Source organism: Sturnira hondurensis, unplaced genomic scaffold (assembly GCF_014824575.4).
Source record: "Sturnira hondurensis isolate 20B ecotype Veracruz unplaced genomic scaffold, ASM1482457v3 Scaffold0015596, whole genome shotgun sequence".
In the NCBI taxonomy this organism is placed as follows: domain Eukaryota; kingdom Metazoa; phylum Chordata; class Mammalia; order Chiroptera; family Phyllostomidae; genus Sturnira; species Sturnira hondurensis.
Window position 1 is genome coordinate 432669 of NW_028088227.1, and position 20079 is coordinate 452747.

Consider the following 20079-nt stretch of genomic DNA (forward strand, 5'->3'; position numbering starts at 1 on the left):
GCACTTATATTAGGTTAATGTATGAGGTCTGTCCAGAAGGTATCCAGCCATATTATATGAAAAAATGGAGACATTTATTGAAGAAGATATAAGAAATGTACAAAGGACAATGTCACCTCAGTCCCCTTCAAAGTAGGCACCTTGGGACCTCACACAGTTCTTCCAGTCACCATCAGATGCTCCTTAATTTTCCTGAATCTCATCCATGGTCTGAAATTTCTTCCCTTTCCAAGGTGATTTTAGTTTTTGGAAAAGGCAGAAGTCAAAGGGCACCAAACCTGGGCAATAATGGGGGTGAATCACCTGGGTGATTTGCTGTTTTGCCAACAAACTCTGCATGAGACACGATGCATGAGTGAGCACATTGTCATGATGAAGCTACCAATGACCAGTTGCCCATAGCTGTGGCCTTCTGAATTGTCCCAATAGCCTCTGTGGAGGAATGTCCAAGCTTAATGCAAAATTCGATGCAGGTTTGTTACTCTAATTGCTCATTTTTAAAAAGATTTTATTTAGTTATCTTTAGAGGAGAAGGGGAGGAGAGAAGGAGAGGAGAGAAATATCAATGTATGGTTGCCTCTGGTGTGTCCCCTGCTGGGAACTGGCCTGCAACCCAGGCATGTGCCCTGACTGGGAATCGAACTGCGATCATTTGGTTCACAGGCCCGTGCTCAATCCACTGAACTACACCAGCCAGGGCTACTTGCTCATTTTTAATGTGGTGGCCACACAGTACACATGCTCACTCAACAGCATCTATTGCCCCCACTGACAAGTACAGTGAAGTTGTTTTTGTTCACGCATGCACATTCCAGTCCACTCTCCTTGGCTACCAGGCTACATCGATGTTGAGCAAACCATTCTCACTATATTAACAATGGCTGGACTTTTTCTGGGCAGAAGTAATGACTGCTTGAGTGTGGTTGGTAGGGTAGTAATATGGGTGTAATAAAATATAGTTTTAATTTGAACATTTCACCTAAAATGTCATATGGTGTGCTTGAGTGTGATATTGTTATGTTACAGAATTACATGCTTATAATTTTGTTATAAAAGAGTTTGTAATAAAAAGAGGTGTTATTTGCACCACACCCTGTATATCTTAAGTACCTACCATGCATCGTGAACCATGTGAAGTGTTTTTATCTGTTTCTATACATTTAGCAACTCTCAACAACTTAGTGTGGCCAACAATCCTTGTTTGCTTGGGACTGACCTGGTTTTGACACTGGAAGTCCCACGTCCCTTGTCCTGGGAAACCCTTTGGGCCCAGGCAAACTGAAGCAGGTGGTCATCCCGCAGCCACCCTTCCCTCTCCAGGTGAAGATTCCAAGACTCCAGGGACTGCATGGCCAGGTCAGGCTTGGCCGACCTTGTGTTTTGGGCCTTGGCTCCAGTTCTTGTTACCAGCCTAGAGAAGTGGAAGTGCAAACATATTTCTAAAGATGCTTCTGCACACTTGCTCCTAATGGCCTCTCAAGAGGTTCTCAGAGCCAGAAAGTGCACTCTCCCCAGGGCAGGAAGCATGGCTCCTACTGATCCTCACCACAGCTTGGTGACTGTATATATTCCTCATATACATTCTGCTTCCACTGAAATTGATTGTGGCTGAGTATTGACCTCCTAAAATTATATTCACAGTGTGGGGAGGGGTGGTATGGAGAGAGAATAGACAAACCAACTGTTATGGCATATTATTCCCTACCTACTTCCTCCTCTCACCATAAGGCAATTTGGCTGCTTGGAAGGATGTAATTCTCAGCCTGTACTGAATGTGGTGACTTACCAATGACCTCTTACGAAGGACAGCACACACAGGCTTTGAAATCCACAGACCTGTTTCCAAATCCCAGCTTCACTGGTTACAGGTGCATCACACTACATCCCTTTGAACTTCATCCGAAGATGGGGATAGTAATATCACGCTTTTATTAACACTAGATGCTTAGTTAACACAATTATAATGAACTACCATTCAGAGGCACACAGCTCCTTCCCATGCGTGGTCTTGCTGGATCCTGGCCATTCCTCAGTGAGGCAGAAACTAAAGTGCCTCCCGGCAGTCTTTGGTCTGCACAGCCTGCTTTATGCTCAGGCCCCACCACAATTAGCCACCCCTGCCCAGGCCAGCTCTCCCTCATTCTGCACAATACCCTTCCTGCGTAGTGGGAGTGCCCACTGGGACTACGCGGCCAGGCCAGCTGGACTTCCTGCCTGGGCTGTCTGGGTGGATTCACGGAAGAGACAGGGCACTCACAGAGGAAAACCACATGTGGTCAGGAGCCAAGAAGAAGTGGGAAATTCAGGCAATTACTGTACCTAGACGATGCAAGTAGAAAGGATCTGGGGACTGTTGGGTCCTGTCTCCCACAGGGCATTGTCACTGACCCTACAAGGGAGCAGAGTTTGTATCTGCCTCACACACACAGGATCCCATTGGCTTGGAAGAAGTGAATGACTGCGGGTCATTCATCGCCTCCCCCACCCCATGGAGAACAGCAGGGACAAGCTCAGCCCAGATGCAGAGAAGCTGCTGTGGCTGTTGACTTTCTAGTAGGTTTTGTGGCTCATTTCAATCAGCTCACCTACAACTGGGTCTGGAATGTATCCCTAGGGGTAGGTAGGTCCTACGGGAATTTTTTAATTTTGTGTTTCTTTTATCAGATATAAGGGGGAAACTTTCCTATTGTTATAATTCAAAGCTGCAACATATTTTTGTGAACTAAAACCTTAGTTAATTAAGATATTGTTTCTCAAACTGAGACCTAGCGCCCCCGGGCGGCTCTACAAACACACAAATGCACTTTTATGCGTCCGCAAGAGGCTATCTTCTTCTTAAAAGGGGGTCCCTACTTGACTCTGGTTTGAAAGACACAGCCTAAAATTTCTGGTCCTCCTAGGCTGTCTCATTCTCCCTACCCTGCTTCACAGTCACCCCAGGAACAAGCCAGTAACTCATGCGCGTGTTATGGGAACAGCAGGCTGGGAAAGGGATAAACCAGACGCATGAACGCACCGAAGGAGTCTGCATTCTCTCCCCCACATCAGCTTCCAGGCAAAACCAGTGTCCCCTTAACCGAACCAGAAACCACCAAAACAACCCACCGTTCATACCATGCGATGCACTGGGTCACATTGATAAACACTACTTGTTGGGTCTCCTCCGAACCCTTTGAGCAGAGAGCACCAACTCCAAACCACCTACCTCTTCCTTGGCTCAGGAAGGACCCAGCAGACTCAACCTGCAAAGGGTGACTGCATCCCTGAATGTGGGGGGGGGCATCAGGGCGACAGGGGGATACCCCAGAAAGTGAGCCTGAGGCATCCAGTGCCAACATGCAGAGCAGGAGTTTCCCTACCAGGCTTGCCCTCTGCCGGCTTCTGTTGCCCCTGCCCCAAGCATGCGTGTGCATGCACATGCACATGTGTTTGTGTGTCTGCGTGTACAGCATGTTTTAATCAGCGCATATCTCTTGCCCTGGGCACACCCAAAGGACTCCCCATTACACCGTCTCCCACATAGATGAGACAGGATAGTGAGAAGCTAGGAAAATGCCTTGACAAATGGAATAGGGGGACTGAGACAGACAGCGGAACACAGTGGCAGAGCAGTTTACCACCAGCAACCGAGGGTCACCAGGGCGAAGACCAGGCAGGTGTAAACTGGGAAAACAAGGACCTCCCCCTCAGGGTAACCTTTCTTCCCCTGGCCTATCCTCTCTGGACATAACCCCTAGGCCTCAGCTGTGTTTTATCTCCAGGCCCAGAGATGCAGCAAAACCAGGTGGGCGATGCCAGAACCAACTGCAGTGACTAAAGACCCCTGCCCTGGCGCTGACCAGTCAGTGGAGACCTTCACCCTGAAATGACACACACACCGGGAGGACTGATGAATATTCTACTAAAACCCTCCCCTGAGAGCTCCCCTAGCTTAGCCTCTAGAAAGATATAAAAACCTCAGGACAAAGGTCCCAGCACGGAGGCATGTGCTCTCCCTTTGGGGAGCAGGGAGGGCCATTTCCTTTCCTTTCTTTTCTCCCCTCCCCCACCACCTCTTTCTTAACTCTCCTGAACTCCAAAGCAATGGGCAGCTGGCAGCTTGCTCCAGGCTGATCCCCTGGACCTGTCCCCAACACTCCCTCTTCTCTGACTTCCCAATGAGCTCAGGCAGCCCAGCCTAGGCTCTCCCATTGCTTCCTCCCGTGCTAAGCCCCTTCTTGTTTCACTCTCCCCGGCTTTCATAAACGGGTCCTCATAGTCACCTGAACCTGTGCTGTGAAATCTTTCCTACACAAAGTCAAGAACCCACACACTACCGCTGGCCCTGGGCAGATCCACTCGGGGCCAGGCCCCTGTCACATCACACAGGTGCATATGCCCTGGAGAGGCCGCAGGCCCCAGTGGACCGCATGCCTGAAAGTGGTTCCGGCAGCTGCGGGGCTGGGGGCGGCTCCGATGGCCGCACGCGTATGAGATTTTCTCCCACTGGGACACTAAACCCCTCTATTGTCTCTGACCCTCCTGGGAAGGTTTAGATGGTGAAATCACTAACTTTGCCTTGCTCAAGACAGTAAGAATATTAAATTGGTTCTAGAAACCAATTAAATACCATTCATTAGGCAGACTTGGGGTACGACAGCGGTAAAATGGTGTCCCTAGAAACAGTCAGAAAATAACAAAAGGTCACAGTCGTGCTCTAAGAACACCAGCCTTTTCACTCCTCTTAAGATTGATGTCTCTTTTTCCAGGAAAAGAACGAAAGACTGATTTTTAATCAGCCCAGAACTGGTTTCTGCGCAGGAGCGAAGCCCTCAGGGCTCTGCCGACCAGGGAGAAAGCCTCCGAGGGGCCTGCAGCCCCAGGCAGCAGGGTCCCAGACGATTCTGTTCCATTCAAGCCCAAGTGAGGGTGGGGGAGGCACTGGAAGAGGAAATTCTGTTTCCTGAGCACAAGGCCTCCCGCCCAGCAGTCCTGTCTGCACTGGTTCCTTGGGGCAACAGCTATGTGGCACCCAAGAGCGTAGAAATGAGGGAAAGAATTTCTGAACATTAAACCATGAAATCAACATGGAATGGGTCAGAGCAGAAGACGCAGAGTCACCACAGAGAGATAGGGCTTGGCCTGACTAAAGGCGTCCCTGAGCAGCAAGACCATCTGCAGTGGGGCAGCAGAGCAGAGGGGACCGAGAGGCCTGAGCCATGGCCTCCAGGGAGTCCCTGCTGTCCTGCCATGCCCCGTCTGCTCCCCAAAGTGGGTGGATCCCCAGGATGTGCCCCTGAAGAACTCACGGGTCCTGCTGGCTCGATCCACACTGCTGTCCCCGCTGCTTCCCCTGCTCCCCCAGCCAGTCAGTTCCTGTGGTGGCCTGTCTGGCCTCAGGCCCCAGTGGCCCTTTTGCCGGCCTGAACAATGTCCCTTCTGGTCTCTCTTCCTTTGAGGGTAACTGGGGACCGAAAGCCCAATGTGGATGGAGCGGCAGTCTGCGGGCACAACACAAGAGTGGGGAAGCAAGAGTTAATAAAAGTTGGCAATTCTCCTTAACATCCTCCAGTTAAATGAGCTATGGCCAAAAACAAAATGGAAGGCATGGGATTCCTGGACAGGGCCACGGCCCAGAGATACGGGGTTAGCAAATTCCACTTCTGAGCCACTCGGCAGTTGCCGGGGAAGGCACTCTCGGTGCTATAGTTAGAGCTCTGTCAGCATGAGCGGACTCCCATCTCCCCGCTCCTGCCCGTCCAGGCAGCAATGACCCTGTGGCCCTTGTTGGGTCATGGATTTAGTCCAAAATGTCAAGCTCCTCTTTGGTTGTTGTAGAAGAGCTGTGTGCACCTCCATTGAGGGCCATTTTTACTAACAACCAAGGGCTACTTATCTACTGAACTACTTATCAGAAGAGCAAATTATTAAATCAAAACCACTTTGAGATATCATCTCACACCTCTCAGAATGGCTATCATTCATAAATCAACAAACAACAAGTGCTGATGAGTATGTAGAGAAAGGGGAACCCTAGCGCACCATCAGTGGGAATGCGGACTGGTGCAGCAGTGGTGGAACAGTGTGGAGATACCTCAAAAAATGAAATACGCATCTGCCTTTCAACCCAGCAGTTCCACTGCTGGGAATATATCCAAAGGAACCCAAAACACTAGTTCAGAAGAGCGTAAGCACCCCCATGTTCATTGCAGTGTTGTTTATAACCGTCAAGATATGGAAGCAGCCCAAGTGTCCATCAGTAGATGAGTGGACAAAACAACTGTGGGACATTTACACAGTGGATACTACTCAGCCTTAAAAAAAAAAAAGAAAAATTTACCTTCTATAACAGTGTGGATGGATCTGGAGAACATTATGCTAAGTGAAATAAGCCAGTCAGAGAAAGACAAATACCATATGATTTCACTCATATGTGGAATCTAATGAACAAACTGAACTAACAAAACAAGTGGGGACAGACTCATAGATGGAGAGCAGGATGACAGCTGGGGTGGGACAGTGATGAGAGGGTGGAGGGACTGAGCGAAAAGGAATAAGGACTAATGGACGTGGACAACAGTGTGGTGACTGCTGGGGAGAGAGTGACATAAAGGGACTAAATGGGAATGGAAAAAATACAATACAGATCAAAGCAAATAAAAATAATAATGACAAAGTTAAAAAAAGAAAAAGAAAAGCAAATTATTCAGGATTTCTCAAAGCTGGTTATGTAAATTAGACGTTTCAAAACTACAGTTACCAACAACCTTCAGTTCGGATTCCACTAGGACGCCCAACTGCTATGTAAAGCTCCTCCAGGTCTGCGTCACAGAGGCAGCTGAAATTCTCTGTGATTCTCTTAACAGAGAATTCTCTTAAATTCTCTTAACCCCTGAAATTCTCAGGAAGGACATTTGGCTACCAGGTTCTCATCAGTGCTGTCTTGCATTGGTCAACAATTTTTTAAAGTAATTAATAGGCCCTGGCTGGGTAGCTTATTTCAGTTAGAGCATCATCTTGATACACTGAGGTTGTGGGTTCAATCCCCAGTCAGGGCACATACAAGAATCAACCAATGAATGCACCAAAAAGTGGCACAACAAATCTCTCTTTCTCTTTCTCTCTCTCTCTCTCTCTAAAAAATCAATAAAATTTAAAAACTAAAATAAATTATTAATAAATTGCTTAGTGCAGTTTTAAATGTACTAAGCAATCAAACAGACAGTCCGTAGACATCGCTGTGCCTCCCCCATCAGACCCCAAATCCACAAAGTTTCCTCTACTTTTTATTGAGGTATAAATGACATACAACATTGTATGTATTTCCAGTGTACAACAAATTCTTTGATTTAAGTACATACTGTGAAATGATTACTATAGTAAGTTTAGTTAAATCTGTCACCACACTGTTACATTTTGTGTGTGTGTTGAGTATTTTTAAGAACAACTCTTTTAGGCCCTGGCTGGCGTAGCTCAGTGGATTGAGCACAGGCCTGCAAACCAAGGGATTGCTGTTCGATTCCCATCCAGGGCACATGCCTGGGTTGCAGGCCAGTTCCCAGCAGGGGACACACCAGAGGCAACCATACCTTGATGTTTCTCTCCCTCTCTCCTTCCCTTCCCCTCTAAAGATAAATAAATAAAATCTTTTTTTTAAAAAAAAGAAGAACAACTCTTTTAGCAACCTTCAAATACACAATACAGATTTTAAGCTAGGGTCACCATGCTGTACACTAGGTCGCTAGAACTTAATTACCTTATAACTGGAACCTGCACCTTTGACAGCCCTTACCTATTCTGTCTGTTCCTACCACCCACCTTGGGCAACCACTAATCTGTTCTCTGTTCCTATGAGTTTGGGTTTTTTAGATTCCGCATATAAATGAGATCATACAGTATTTGTCTTTCTCTGTATGACTTATTTCACTTAGCATAATGCCTTCAAGATCCATCCATGCTGCTGTAAATGGCAGGATTTCCTTGCCATTTCCTTCTCATGGCTGGTATGTATTGAATGTACCACATTTTCTTTATCCACTCATCCACTGGTGGACATGGTGGTTGCTTCCACACCCTGACTCTTCTAAATAATGCTGTAATGAACAGGGGGCTGCAGACACGCCTTCGAGACAGTGACTTTGTTCCTTCAGACAGAGAGACAGAAGTGGGATTGCTGGATCATATGGTAGTTGTATTTTTAACTGTTTGAGGAAGCTCCGTAGTGTTTTCCATATGTCTATACCAACTTATATTCCAGCCAAGAGTGTACAAGGGTCTCCTTTTCTCCACATCCTCACCAACATTTATCTATTGTATTTTTTATAATACCTATTCTAACAGGTGTGAGGTGATATTTCATTGTGATTTTGATTTGCATTTCCCTGATAATTAGTGATGTTTAGCGCCTTTCAGGTATCTGTTAGCCACTGGGTCTCTTCTTTGGAAAAACATCTATTTAGTTCCTCAACCCATGTTTTAATTGGATTTTATTTTGCTTTGTTTTGCTATTAAGTTGCACAGGTTCTTCATATATTTTGGATATTAACCCCTTATCAGTCATGTAATTTGCAAATATTTTCCCTCATTCTCTAGGTTGCCTTTTCATTTTGTTAATGGTTTCCTTTGCTGTACAGAAGCATTTTAGTCTAATGGAATCCCACTTGTTTGTTTCTGTTGCCTTTGCTTTGGGCGTCAAATCAATCAATCAATCAACCGATCAATAAATAAATCACTGCCAAGACCATGTCAAGGAACTTACCCCCAGTGCTTCACTCTAGGAGTTATACGATTTCAGGTCTTACGTCCAAGTCCTTTATCCATTTTGAGTTGATTTTTGTGTCTCATGTGAAACAGTGGCCTCGTTTGTTCTTTTGCTCATGGCCACCCAGTTTTCACAACACCGTTTATTGAAGGGACTGTCCTTTCCCCATTGTATATTCTCGGCTGCTGTGTTGTAATCGAGTATCTGTTTGTGTGGTTATTTCTGGACTCCCTGTTCTGTTCCACTGACATACATGCTTGTTTTTATACAAATACCATACAGCCTTGATTATTGTAACGTGGTAATAGTTTGAAATCAGGACACATGATGCCTCCAGTTTTGCTCTTCTTTTTCAAGATTACTTTGGCAATTTGGGATCTTTTGTGTTTCCATACAAATTTTAGGGTTATTTGTTTTATTTCTGTGAAAAATGCCATTGGAGCTTTGATAAGGATTGCATGAATCTGTTGATTGCTTCAGATAGTACAAACACTTTAATAATATTAATTATTCCAAATCATGAGAATGAAATACCTATTTATTTGTGTCTTCTTCAGTTTCTTTCATCAATATCTTATAGTTTTCAGTGTACAAGTCTTTTACCTCCTTGGTTAAATTTACTTATTCCTAAGTATTTTATTTTTTGTTACAATTATAAATAGGATTGTTTCCTTTCTGATAGTTGGTTATTAGTGCATAGAAATGCAACTGACTTCTGGTGTGTTGTATCCTGCAACTTCACTGAGTTTATTTATTAGTTCTAACTGTTTTTGGTGGAGTCTTTAGGGTTTTCTAGATATGAGATCGTGTCATCTGCAAATAGAAACAGTTTCACTCATTTGAATGCTTTCTATTTTTTTTTATTTATTTACTTATTCATTTTGCCTAATTGCTCTGCCTGGGATTTACAGTGCTATGTTAACAAAAGTGGCAAGAGTAGGCATCTTTATCCTGTTCCTGATCTTAGAGGAAGAGCTTTCAGCTTTTTAGGATCTACATTAACTTGATATTCTTTTCTTGGAAGGAAGACTGCCTCTTGGTTTAAACATATGTTAGATGTCCGGCACTTCCTGACTGCCGATGTCATACAGAAATCACATCCAGCTACACCTCGGAGAGTCAGCTGCCCTGCGTGCCACGGTCATGGACATCTCCCTCTCTGGGACTCAGTGCCTTCATCTGTCACGCAGAAATAAAAAGTCCTTCCGCTACTGGCTAGACAGGTTTTTGAGAAGGTAGAATGGGATGGTGCAGGAGCACATGATTATGAAAATTGTAAGTGACTATATATGTGAAGTGTATGCTTACTGAAGGAACCAGGACACATGGCTGTCAGGGAAGTATTTCACTTTCTGTCCCAGATCTGCTTTGTCCCTTTTTTTTTTGGTGGCTCCTGTCATCAGAGTGTGGCCATTTAATTTAGCTGGTAAACTGTGGGGAAGGGCTAACTCTCTTCCTTTGCTCTGTGTGACCTCTTCTCCCACAGTGAACACCTTGCAGTTTGCTCAGGACGATACCAAGTTCTCCTAGGCACTCCTCACTCTTTTTATACTGACAGAGCGGCTCTATACATTCTGCAGCTCAGCAAGCACCCAGCTGGGCGGGAGGTTAGTGTTTCCCTCCGAGCAGTGCAGGGACAGTGGTGGGGCACCGGCCTGGCTGGCTGCCTCCTCCTGAGTGAGCCCCGTGCCTGCTTCTCAGGGTGCAGGATCCCTAGGGCCTCTGAGTCAGCAATTCTGAAGCAGCAGGAATACCTCCACTCAGCACCTTCTTGCACTGGTTTTAACTGCACTACCGTTTTTAGAATCTATAAAGTGTTCATATTTGGCATTAAGTATGGTTTGAGATCTTGTAAAATTAGGTGAGTTTAATCCTGAGCCCTAACCCATGCAAACACAGTGCTAGGGTCCTATGTCCAGCTGGACCACGTGGTCCCTTCCAGACACAGTGAAGGGAAGGCTGGTCCCACAGGATGTAGAGGAGACACTTGGGTGGGTCAGGAAAGTGGACTGGCTCTCTAGCTTCCCCAGCTGGAAGGGTTTTTATAATGATGGATATTCAAGGAATTCTCAGACCCTCTGGGATCTGCCTCCTTTCTCAGAGCTCCCTTACCTTCCTGATTCTGACGTCGCCTCCTGTAGGTAGCAGGCTCCAACTTGCCCGCGCCAGCCTTCTCCCCTTCCATCTGCAGCACTGTAAAGGGAAAGATGGACACAGCTTCAAAATGTGTGCAGCACAAAGAGGTAGAATTTCCAGGAGAAATGGTTGCATCCACACTCATAGCTGGAGACCTTAATGCAGATGAAAAAATTAAAGCAAAGGAATGTATAAACTGAAGAAACTCAACTATCCATGTGCAACAAATAGAGAAGGCACCTTTTAAAAAAAATTACAAATGGAACATTTACAAAGAGGGAACATTTTCTAGGTCATGGAAAAGCCTTAGCAAATTTTGAAGAATTTGTATTACATGTCCATAGTAAATACACACATGTTTAGATTCTAAAAATAATTTCTAATTATGGGTTTAATAGAAAATCACAATGAAAATTATTAAATATTTAGAACTCAATAATTACAACCACTACACATTGAAATGTGCAGAGTATAACCTACTTAAAGTGAAGAAGGAAGGAAGAAAGGATGAATGGAAGGAAAGAAGAAAATAAATGTGATAAGCATTCAATGAAAGAACCCAGAAAAAGAACAGGAGAGAAAACCCAGAGAAAGTAGAATGTAAATATAAAAGATAAAAGAAAATAACAAAATAGAAAGCAATTAAGCATAGAGGTGGTTAATAAATCTAAAGGCAATTATTTGAAAAAAATTATTAAAATAGGCAAACTGTGCAAGACTAACCAAGAAGAAAACAGAATATTCATAAATAAACATTAAGAAAAAAGGGACATCCTAAAAATATAATAGAAAAAATTTTAATTATAAATGAATGCCATAAATATACATTTTTCATGCTATGCTAATATTTCTTTTTGTGTTTTGCTCCATCTTTCCACCCTGCTACGCTGATACATTTTAACTTAGATAACAGATAATAGCCACTTTGCAACGTGCCAAACCCTATCATAAATGCTCTGCATGTATGACTTCATTGAATCTTCTCAACAACCCAATGAGGTAAGTACCATTATCATCTCCATCTTACAGATGAAGTCGCTGAGGCACAGAGAGCTTAACTGACTGCCTAAATGGAGGAACAGGGATTCGAACCCAGATAGCTCTGTTTCTGGAACTAGAGCTCTCAGTCACAAAGCTACTAAATGAATACTTTACTAGAAAAATAATGTAAGTGATTAAGATTGACTTGAGAAAAATTAGAAAGCCTGAATTAAGCAATAACCCCTAAGTGAAATGATCATGGTAAAGGCACTCCCACTAGCCACATATACTGATAATTATTGAAGCTGGATTATAGGTACAGAAGGATCTACCCTGTCCAATTTTTGGCTCCCATTGTATTATTTTGTTATTTTTGTTATGTATGTTTGAAATCTTTCTATATGTAATTAAAAGAAAAATAAACACCAGAAGTACTTTAAAAACATGTTTTTTTTCCCTAAACCTTCAAAGATTAGACAGTCTCTAACTTATACAGAAATGGTTCTCAAAAGTAGGAAAGGAAGAACTGGAGCAGCAGGTATGTGTGAAGACCGGGACCCCAGGTGGGACTGAGAACAGGAGAGCTGGCCGCAAATCTTCGAGTCAGTGAAACCCTCAGCTCTCCTTCCCAGGCTCCAGTCTTCCAGCTGCTCCACCACCACGCAGAAAATGGAGGGGTTACACTAGGAGGCCCCGCAGGTAGCTGAGGGCAGAAAGGAGTCATTTCCCTGGGGACGCAGGGGAGAAGGATTCAATTAAGTGAAGGCAGTTGGATGTGCAGCCCACTACCTAACTGGCTCCTGGAACACCAGCAAAGCAAGCACCCTCCAGGCTGGAGCTGGAGGGCTCACAGGCTCGGACACTTTGGGGACATCTGACAAAACGGTGAGGGCTGCATCCACTTGTCCCCCAGAGGTTCCTTGACGACAGATGTGCTATAGCCCTGCAGAGCAGCCAGTATCAAAAGAGCTAAAAGTGAGGATTCAGAAGGAGCCACCCCCCAAAATAAAATAAAATACGAGAGATTTAATACACTCCTTTGAGAACTTGGAAGAACTTAAGGGAGTAACACCGACCAAAACTCACAAAGAAAAAGAAAGGCAGTCAGAAACACCAATGAAAAACTGAAAGTACAAGAGATAAAATGTGATCACGGTACACAACCATGAGAATGAACACAGCTTTCTGAGTTAACTAAAAACTGGCGGTGATGTGTCTACACTAAGAGGATAAAGGGAAGGAGATGGACATGCTGTAAGATAGTCAAATATTCACCTGTTAGGTGGCTAATTTCTAACTTTGATAAACAGCAGAATATACAGATGTTTTATTAGGAGGGTGTAACTGATCAACAGAAAAAGCTAAAGGCATTACTTCGGCGGGTCGCCTTCAGGAAGTGGAACTGTGGGCCAGGCGGGGAAAGGCAAGCTGCGGTGAAGTTTCGTTGCTTTTTACTGTACATTCTCACATGTGTTGGTTGATTTTCACATTACGGTTATGTGTTATTTTTATTTTAAGGCAAATAATCCAAGATGACACATGTGTCCCCACTGCATGCTTCAATCTATTTGCTGAAGTGAGTCACGTTTGACTCAGCGGGTCTGAGGTGCAGCCGGAAAGGAGGCAAGGCAGCGGTTCCATTGGCGCTGCTGCTACCGACCCAGGGACCATACTTTGAGAACCACTGGTTTAAGGGAAGAGCTTTTAATTTATATGTTCTATTACATTGACTCTCCATACGCTGAGCTTCACATACATAACAATATCACGTCTTTTCATTCAAACTGGGCACTGGGAACAGGTAAACCTAGTGAGAACGCACTAGTAGCATCATGGAGATTGGTGATTTTTTGAGAGTTGATATCTTTCTCCTTCCTGGCACGGCGTGAGGAGTCAAGAGAACTACCTCCTAACTGTATAGGCTGACTCTGTCTCTCCCCAACCTCAGACTGGAAAGGCCAAGTGACTCAGCCTGGCCAATCAAACGCTCCCGTTCCCCAACCACAGACATTGCGGTGATCCAGGCCCAAAGCCGGGCCAATCAGAACTCTTCCCAGGACATTTCCTCCTGTGCGCCTTCAGGAAACATTGCCTCCACTCTGCACGGGCCTGGGAAGCTATGGAGCTGGGGGCGGGAGGGCGGGGCTACTCACTATCTTGCAGGCCCGTGGAGGGAGGTGCCCAAGGAACAGAGTGCTGCGGACACTGTAACTCCTGAGCCAGTTCATTCTGGACTGGCTCTCTCAATTGTGTTGATCGGATAAACGCCCTTTATTTTTTACTCACGTTTGAGTCAGGTTTCTCACACTTGCAGTCAACAGTTCCTGACTAATCCAAATAAAATCATTTTCCACGATGGTTTAAAAATGTGTTCCGTACGTAGCTCAGTGGATTGAGCGAGGGCCTGTGAACCACTGGATCGCGGTTCAATTCCCAGTCAGGGCACATGTCTGGGCTGCAGGCCAGTTCCCAGCAGGGGACTCACGAGAGGCAACCATACACTGATATTTCTCTCCTCTCTTTCCCTTCCCCTCTAAAGATAAATAAGTAAAGTATTTTTAAAAATGTGTTCTTTCATGTTTGAAATCCTATGGACTTCAGATTGGAAACCAAACAAAAGTGAATACAAAATGACAATACAGATGCAAATAGAGATGAAAACTCTACGGAACTATAAAGGCCTGGAGACACAATGTAGCTCCCATTCAGTTGGAGGCACTTGTAGCTCCCATTCAGTTGGAGGCACTTCCGGTCCTGCACCAGTTGAGACCATTGCCTTCCCACCTCATCACGATGGGAGAAAAGCTCCCCTCCAGGAGTCTGCGGAAGTGGCAGTGGCAGAAGAACAGGGGCTGCCCCAGACCATCTTCAAAGGAAGGCGTCAGTTGGAAGCCAGGAGTTGCCCATATGGAAGATGTTTAGATTAATTATTACTGTGATCTACAGCTGCAGGGCCCATCATAAAAATTCCCAATCATGCCCTGGCTGGTGTGGCTCAGTGAATTGATCACCGGCCTGAGAACCAAAGGGTCGTCAGTTCCATCCCCAGTCAGGGCACACGCCTGGGTTGCAGACCAGGTCCCCTGCAGGTGTGTGAGAGTCAAACATATTGATGTTTCTCTCCCTCTCTTTCTCCCTCCTCTCCCCTTTCTCTGTAAACAAACAAACAAACAAATATATAGAATCTTTGAAAAACATTCCCAATCATGACTAAACCCATGAAACAAAATTTCTATCTCCAGTATTTCATCTAATGTATATTGTATTGAATGCCAGATATCTTGCTTTCATATCTCATTTAATCCTCACCAAATTTCATGAAGTACATAATTTTCACCCCCATTTTTCAGAGATCTAAGTAATTTTCCTGTGTCACAGAGCCAGGCCTGGTGGAGCCAAGGTTCAAATTGAAATGTCTCTGACTCCTGGACCCAAGGAAGGCAGGGTGGAAGAAGAGGAAAGAAAGAAGCGAAGACATGAGCCCTGGCTGGCGTAGCTCAGTGGATTGAGCACGGGCCTGCGAACCAGACAATCGCGGTTCGATTCCCAGTCAGGGCACATGCCTGGGTTGCAGACCAGTTCCTTGCAGGCTATCTACCAGCAGGGGACGCACAAAAGGCAACCATACATTGCATTGATGTTTCTCTCCCTCTCTCCTTCCCCTCTAAAAAATAAGTAAATAAATAAAATCTTTAAAAAAAAAAAAAAGAAAGAAGCGAAGACATGAGATGGGGAGGGGGGGTTCCAGGCCCCTCCTGAGGTCTGGCTGAATTCCTATCATTCCTAATAATACCCATCCCCCAACCCCAACTTTTCTCTTCCATTAGCTTCAGCTGATTGTATCCAAAGAGTGTCACCGGTGCAACCACCCACTACTATATGTTGCCAAAGGAACTGTGCTAGCAACATACCAGCTCCTGTCACGTAGCAAATGAGAAACTTGCAACAGCAGGTTTTTCCACACCAGCCCCTCTGCTGCCCAACCAGCCATGGGTCATGTTCCATCCACCTTCAGGTCACAGATGGTCTTTGTGGGAAACAGGGCATTCCAGTAAGGGATCAGACCAGATTCTCTTCTGCTCTGAGTCCCTTAAGGCCCCATTCCGCTTCACTGCCCCAGCTACCAGTTTAGAATCATGTCTGGGATCCCTGATCCAAACCCTACTCATGGAATCAACACCCTAAGCCTGTAGGGCTAAGGCCCAGAGTCCCACACCAGCAAATAAATATACAGGCCGCTACCCTGGCAGCCTTCATGTCCATGGAAGCGAGGAAGTGGTGACAGAGCCAACCTGACATGTGGACAGCACGTTCTACCATAAGAAACCTGGTGACTGGGTCACTTGTCATTAACCCATATTTTTCGGACCATAGGACACAGCTAGGTTTTAGAGGAAGAAAATAGAAAAAAATTGAAGCAAAAAATGTGGTAAAATATTTAATAACATAAGTAACATAATATTTCACCAATGTACATGTAAACAGAACTCAACAGCAGCATTAGCAACCATTATTCCTCCCAGATTTGGGGACAGGGGGTGTGTCTTATAGTCCAAAAAACAGTTAGCTCTCCCCCCATCCACAAGAGCACATCGGTTCAGGCCAGCCAACCACTGTGTTCCAGATGTTTGCAGTAGACACCTGAAACAGAGCGATGGTTTAATTACCAGGGGCAAGGGAGGAAATGTGTCCTTACTGAGATAACAAGTCCTCAAGATTAGACACTGCATCTCTGGAAGCAAACTAACCGGAGAAAAGGTTGTGCCATGTTCATCGGTTAGCCTTTGGAGAGCTTTTCCTCCCACCCTGTCTTTTGTAATAAGCTTGAGCTTATTACACCTAAAAACATAGTACCAGAGAGGTATCCAGTGAACTCCTCTGAGACCCCAAAGTAGTTCAGCCTAGGGCTCATCTGGGATGATTTTGTGAACTGAATTGACGAGAATGACACAGGGGCATTTGAGCCTTTAAAAGGCTCATTCAGCTTTAAAAAGCTGAACTAGAAGCTAGAGAAAGGCCACCCTCCCAACAGATGGCTCTTCCACTGCCTCTGCACTGCCCCCGACTATGGATGCCCCGGGAGAGGGGAGACGAACATGCAACAAAATACCCCTAAGCAAACCACCAGTAACAAAACCAGCGCTGTATCCCACACCTAACAACAGACCAGCCTTTACTCAGTTTCTATCCCATGACGTTGTGCTAATGGATGTAATTTATTTTTCTGGGAAAGGGGCAAATCTCAGGGCTTTTTTCTTTTTACTTCATAAATATTTCAGCCAGTCTCATAAGCTTGGCAAAGACAATAAAAATGTACACGCCTAGAAGGAAAAGATTCTCAGCTCCATCACAGGAGAATCAAAATAACTAACTCGCCACGGTGTCGGAGAGGGTGCGTCTCCTGCCATTTCTGTCTGCATGGTGTGATGTTTTGTGCCCCAAACCAGGGTCCTCGAGGCACCGGGGTGACTAATACAGTATAATCTTTTTTAAGGAAAGGCAAATATCCAAAGTTCACTTGGAGGATTTATCCAGCTCTCACGGTGTTTCCCTTCTCAGGGTGTGAAGCTCACTCTCCAGTGCCCTGTGCTGTGCTGCGAAGCACACTTCCCCTCATCCGTGTAGCGTTGTCTGCTACCTTGGAGCGCCCAGGTGCAAACTTACCTTCCCAGTCAGCACCAGAAACCGCGATCCAAATCCCAGGAAGGCCCAAGTCACGCGCTCTGTTGCTGTTGGACGGCGAGGAGGACGCCCTGTGATTTCTAGGCTGAACAGTATTTGGGGCATTGTTGATTGACTTGTGGGGCTCAGTGGCGGCCAGCCATGTGACCAGGGTGGGGGAAGGGACCTGCAGGGACCTCACGCCTGCAGGGTGAGCCAGCCTGTCGGCTGACAGTGCAGGGCAGTGCAGGGTCTTAACAGAGCCAGCAGGGACCGTAGGAGGGTGCCTTTGGTCCAAATTTCTTCTCACACTTTAACTGAGTGATCTTTTTATGGCAGTGTTACGTTTCAGCCTGGATTTTGAAATGTTGGTTTATCTCCCTACTTTTTAAATTCTGTCCAGGAAGGATGTTTGAGATGGAGGTCTGAGAGCCCTTAGAAACATCCCAGACTCACCCCAGGGTCCCCCCTTTTGTAGACAGGTGAGGGCCCATCCAGGAGCCTGCAGCAGCCTGGGTCTGGTATTAAATACTGAGCTGACCCTGGATGGCCCGCACCCCAAATTATGACTTCCTGAATATCCTTAACCTATAGGTTGTTAAGTCTGAGGACTGCAGAGAGGCCCAGGTAGGTCTTATCACCCTGCAGGCACCTGAGCTGTGCTTATCAGATTAGGTCACGGCTTAGAAGTCCTGGTAGTTTGTACTTGCGGTCAATGAGTTTGTATGAACCTTTGTACCAGTGTTTATTATCTTATCCTATCCTATCTTATCTTATCTTACCTTATCTTTAATCCTCATTAAATGCTCCAAGATGATCTTTTTGGAGAGATCAGGGCATACCAAGAGCTAAAGAGGTACTGGATCTCAAAGACCTTGAAGACTTCTCGAGACCAGACCAAGAGAATAACCTTCTCATTCATTTTCACCTCTCCACCCAATGGTCTATGCTGGCTGCCTGCTCACAAAAAGGGAAGTGGTGGTCATGATGGTGGACATGGCAGGGGTGGAAGTGGTGGGTGGACTTGTAGGTGTAGCAGTTTGGTAATTGGGCATAAATGGAGGTGGGGGAAGGGTAGATGGAGGTGGTGGAGGTGGAGATGGTGGGAGTATGGGTGGAGGTACAGGTGTAATGGAGTCCAGCCATTGGACTCCACCTTGGAAATGGTGGAGACACTGGTGGTGATGGAGGAAGGGATGAGAGGGCCTCCTAAGTGATGGAGTAAGAGATTCATGTTACTGACAGTGATGCTGATGACCCTGCATGAACCCGATTGGCTGTGATTGCAAACATAAAGTGGTAAAGCCCTGGCATTGTAAGTCTAGAGAACCTTATTCTGTCCCCAGAACTGTGTGACCTTAGAACACATGTGCACTAAATAAACAGTGGCTTGTTACGGGGCACTCATCTCTCTCCAAGCACTTTACCCGTCCCTACCAAATAGAAGCTTCTGTCCTTTCTGAAGTCTTGAGAAAAACCCCCCCCCCCCGCTAACCTCGACCCCCTCACCCACCTCTGCCCAGTGGGGGACGGGTGGCTGGTGTGTCTGACACATCTGGGAGAACAAAGTGGTCACGTGCCACGGCTCCTCCTCTGAGAGCCACCTGCCCCCGAGAAGGCCCAGGCTGCCCTTCCCCCTCCTCTCTTCACAGTAAACTTTTCAGCACAGTGTCNAACAGTGGCTTGTTACGGGGCACTCATCTCTCTCCAAGCACTTTACCCGTCCCTACCAAATAGAAGCTTCTGTCCTTTCTGAAGTCTTGAGAAAAATACCCCCCCCCGCTAACCTCGACCCCCTCACCCACCCCTGCCCAGTGGGGGACGGGTGGCTGGTGTGTCTGACACGTCTGGGAGAACAAAGTGGTCACGTGCCACGGCTCCTCCTCTGAGAGCCACCTGCCCCGGAGAAAGCCCAGGCTGCCCTCCCCCCTCCTCTCTTCACAGTAAACTTTTCAGCACAGTGTCTTGCCCAGATAGGGAGCCTTCCAGTGCTGAGCAGACAAGTTTGATTCTAGGGGAAATTAAGAGGCCTGATTGTGGCCCTGGCTGGTGTAGCTCGGTGGATTGAACGCAGGCCTGTGAACCACACGATCGAGGTTCGATTCCCAGTCAGGGCACATGCCTGGCCTGATTGTTACACACCTTACACCTAATTCTCTAATCAGCTTTCCCTGTGACAAAGCTATCTTGATTTCTAGCTCTCTGGCTTCTGTACCTTATTTCGCATTTGATTCCAAGCATAAAGGAAAGATTGTGAACAAATATTAGTGAATTAATGAAAGAGCCTGCACGGAACTGATGGGGCTGAATGGTCTCTAAGTCTCCATCAAGCCCTAAGACCCTGTGGTTGTTGGAGTCTGTCCTGGAGCACCACGGACTGGTCCTCACGGAGCAGGGATGAAGGCTCAGACCCTTCGCGGGCCCTTCGCTTTCCAATCTCTGCTTCTCTTCCTTCCTGCTTTTCAACCCATAGAAGACCCTGGGTCCTCAAATACCCTCTTCCCTCTCTGTGAGTCCCTCACAGCTTCATTTACTGCCCCCTCTGGCTGGACCCCATGATG

General features: G+C 46.0%; 1 protein-coding gene across 3 annotated transcripts in view; it reads right to left on the bottom strand.

The window, feature by feature from the left end:
* SLC4A5 (solute carrier family 4 member 5) overlaps nucleotides 1-17639 on the bottom strand; it is a 99690-nt gene extending 82051 nt beyond the window's left edge. For 2 of the 3 annotated variants that reach the window (XM_037064865.1, XM_037064866.1), the window contains exons 1-3: nucleotides 17522-17639; nucleotides 10853-10933; nucleotides 5289-5480 (exon numbers count right to left, since the gene is read on the bottom strand). In XM_037064865.1, coding sequence (XP_036920760.1) covers nucleotides 5289-5480; nucleotides 10853-10925 — 265 coding nt within the window. In that variant the 5' untranslated portion in view covers nucleotides 10926-10933; nucleotides 17522-17639. The remainder of the gene's footprint in view (nucleotides 1-5288; nucleotides 5481-10852; nucleotides 10934-17521) is intronic. The other variant, XM_037064863.1, reaches the window with a different exon arrangement.
* Nucleotides 17640-20079: the final 2440 nt, after the last annotated feature.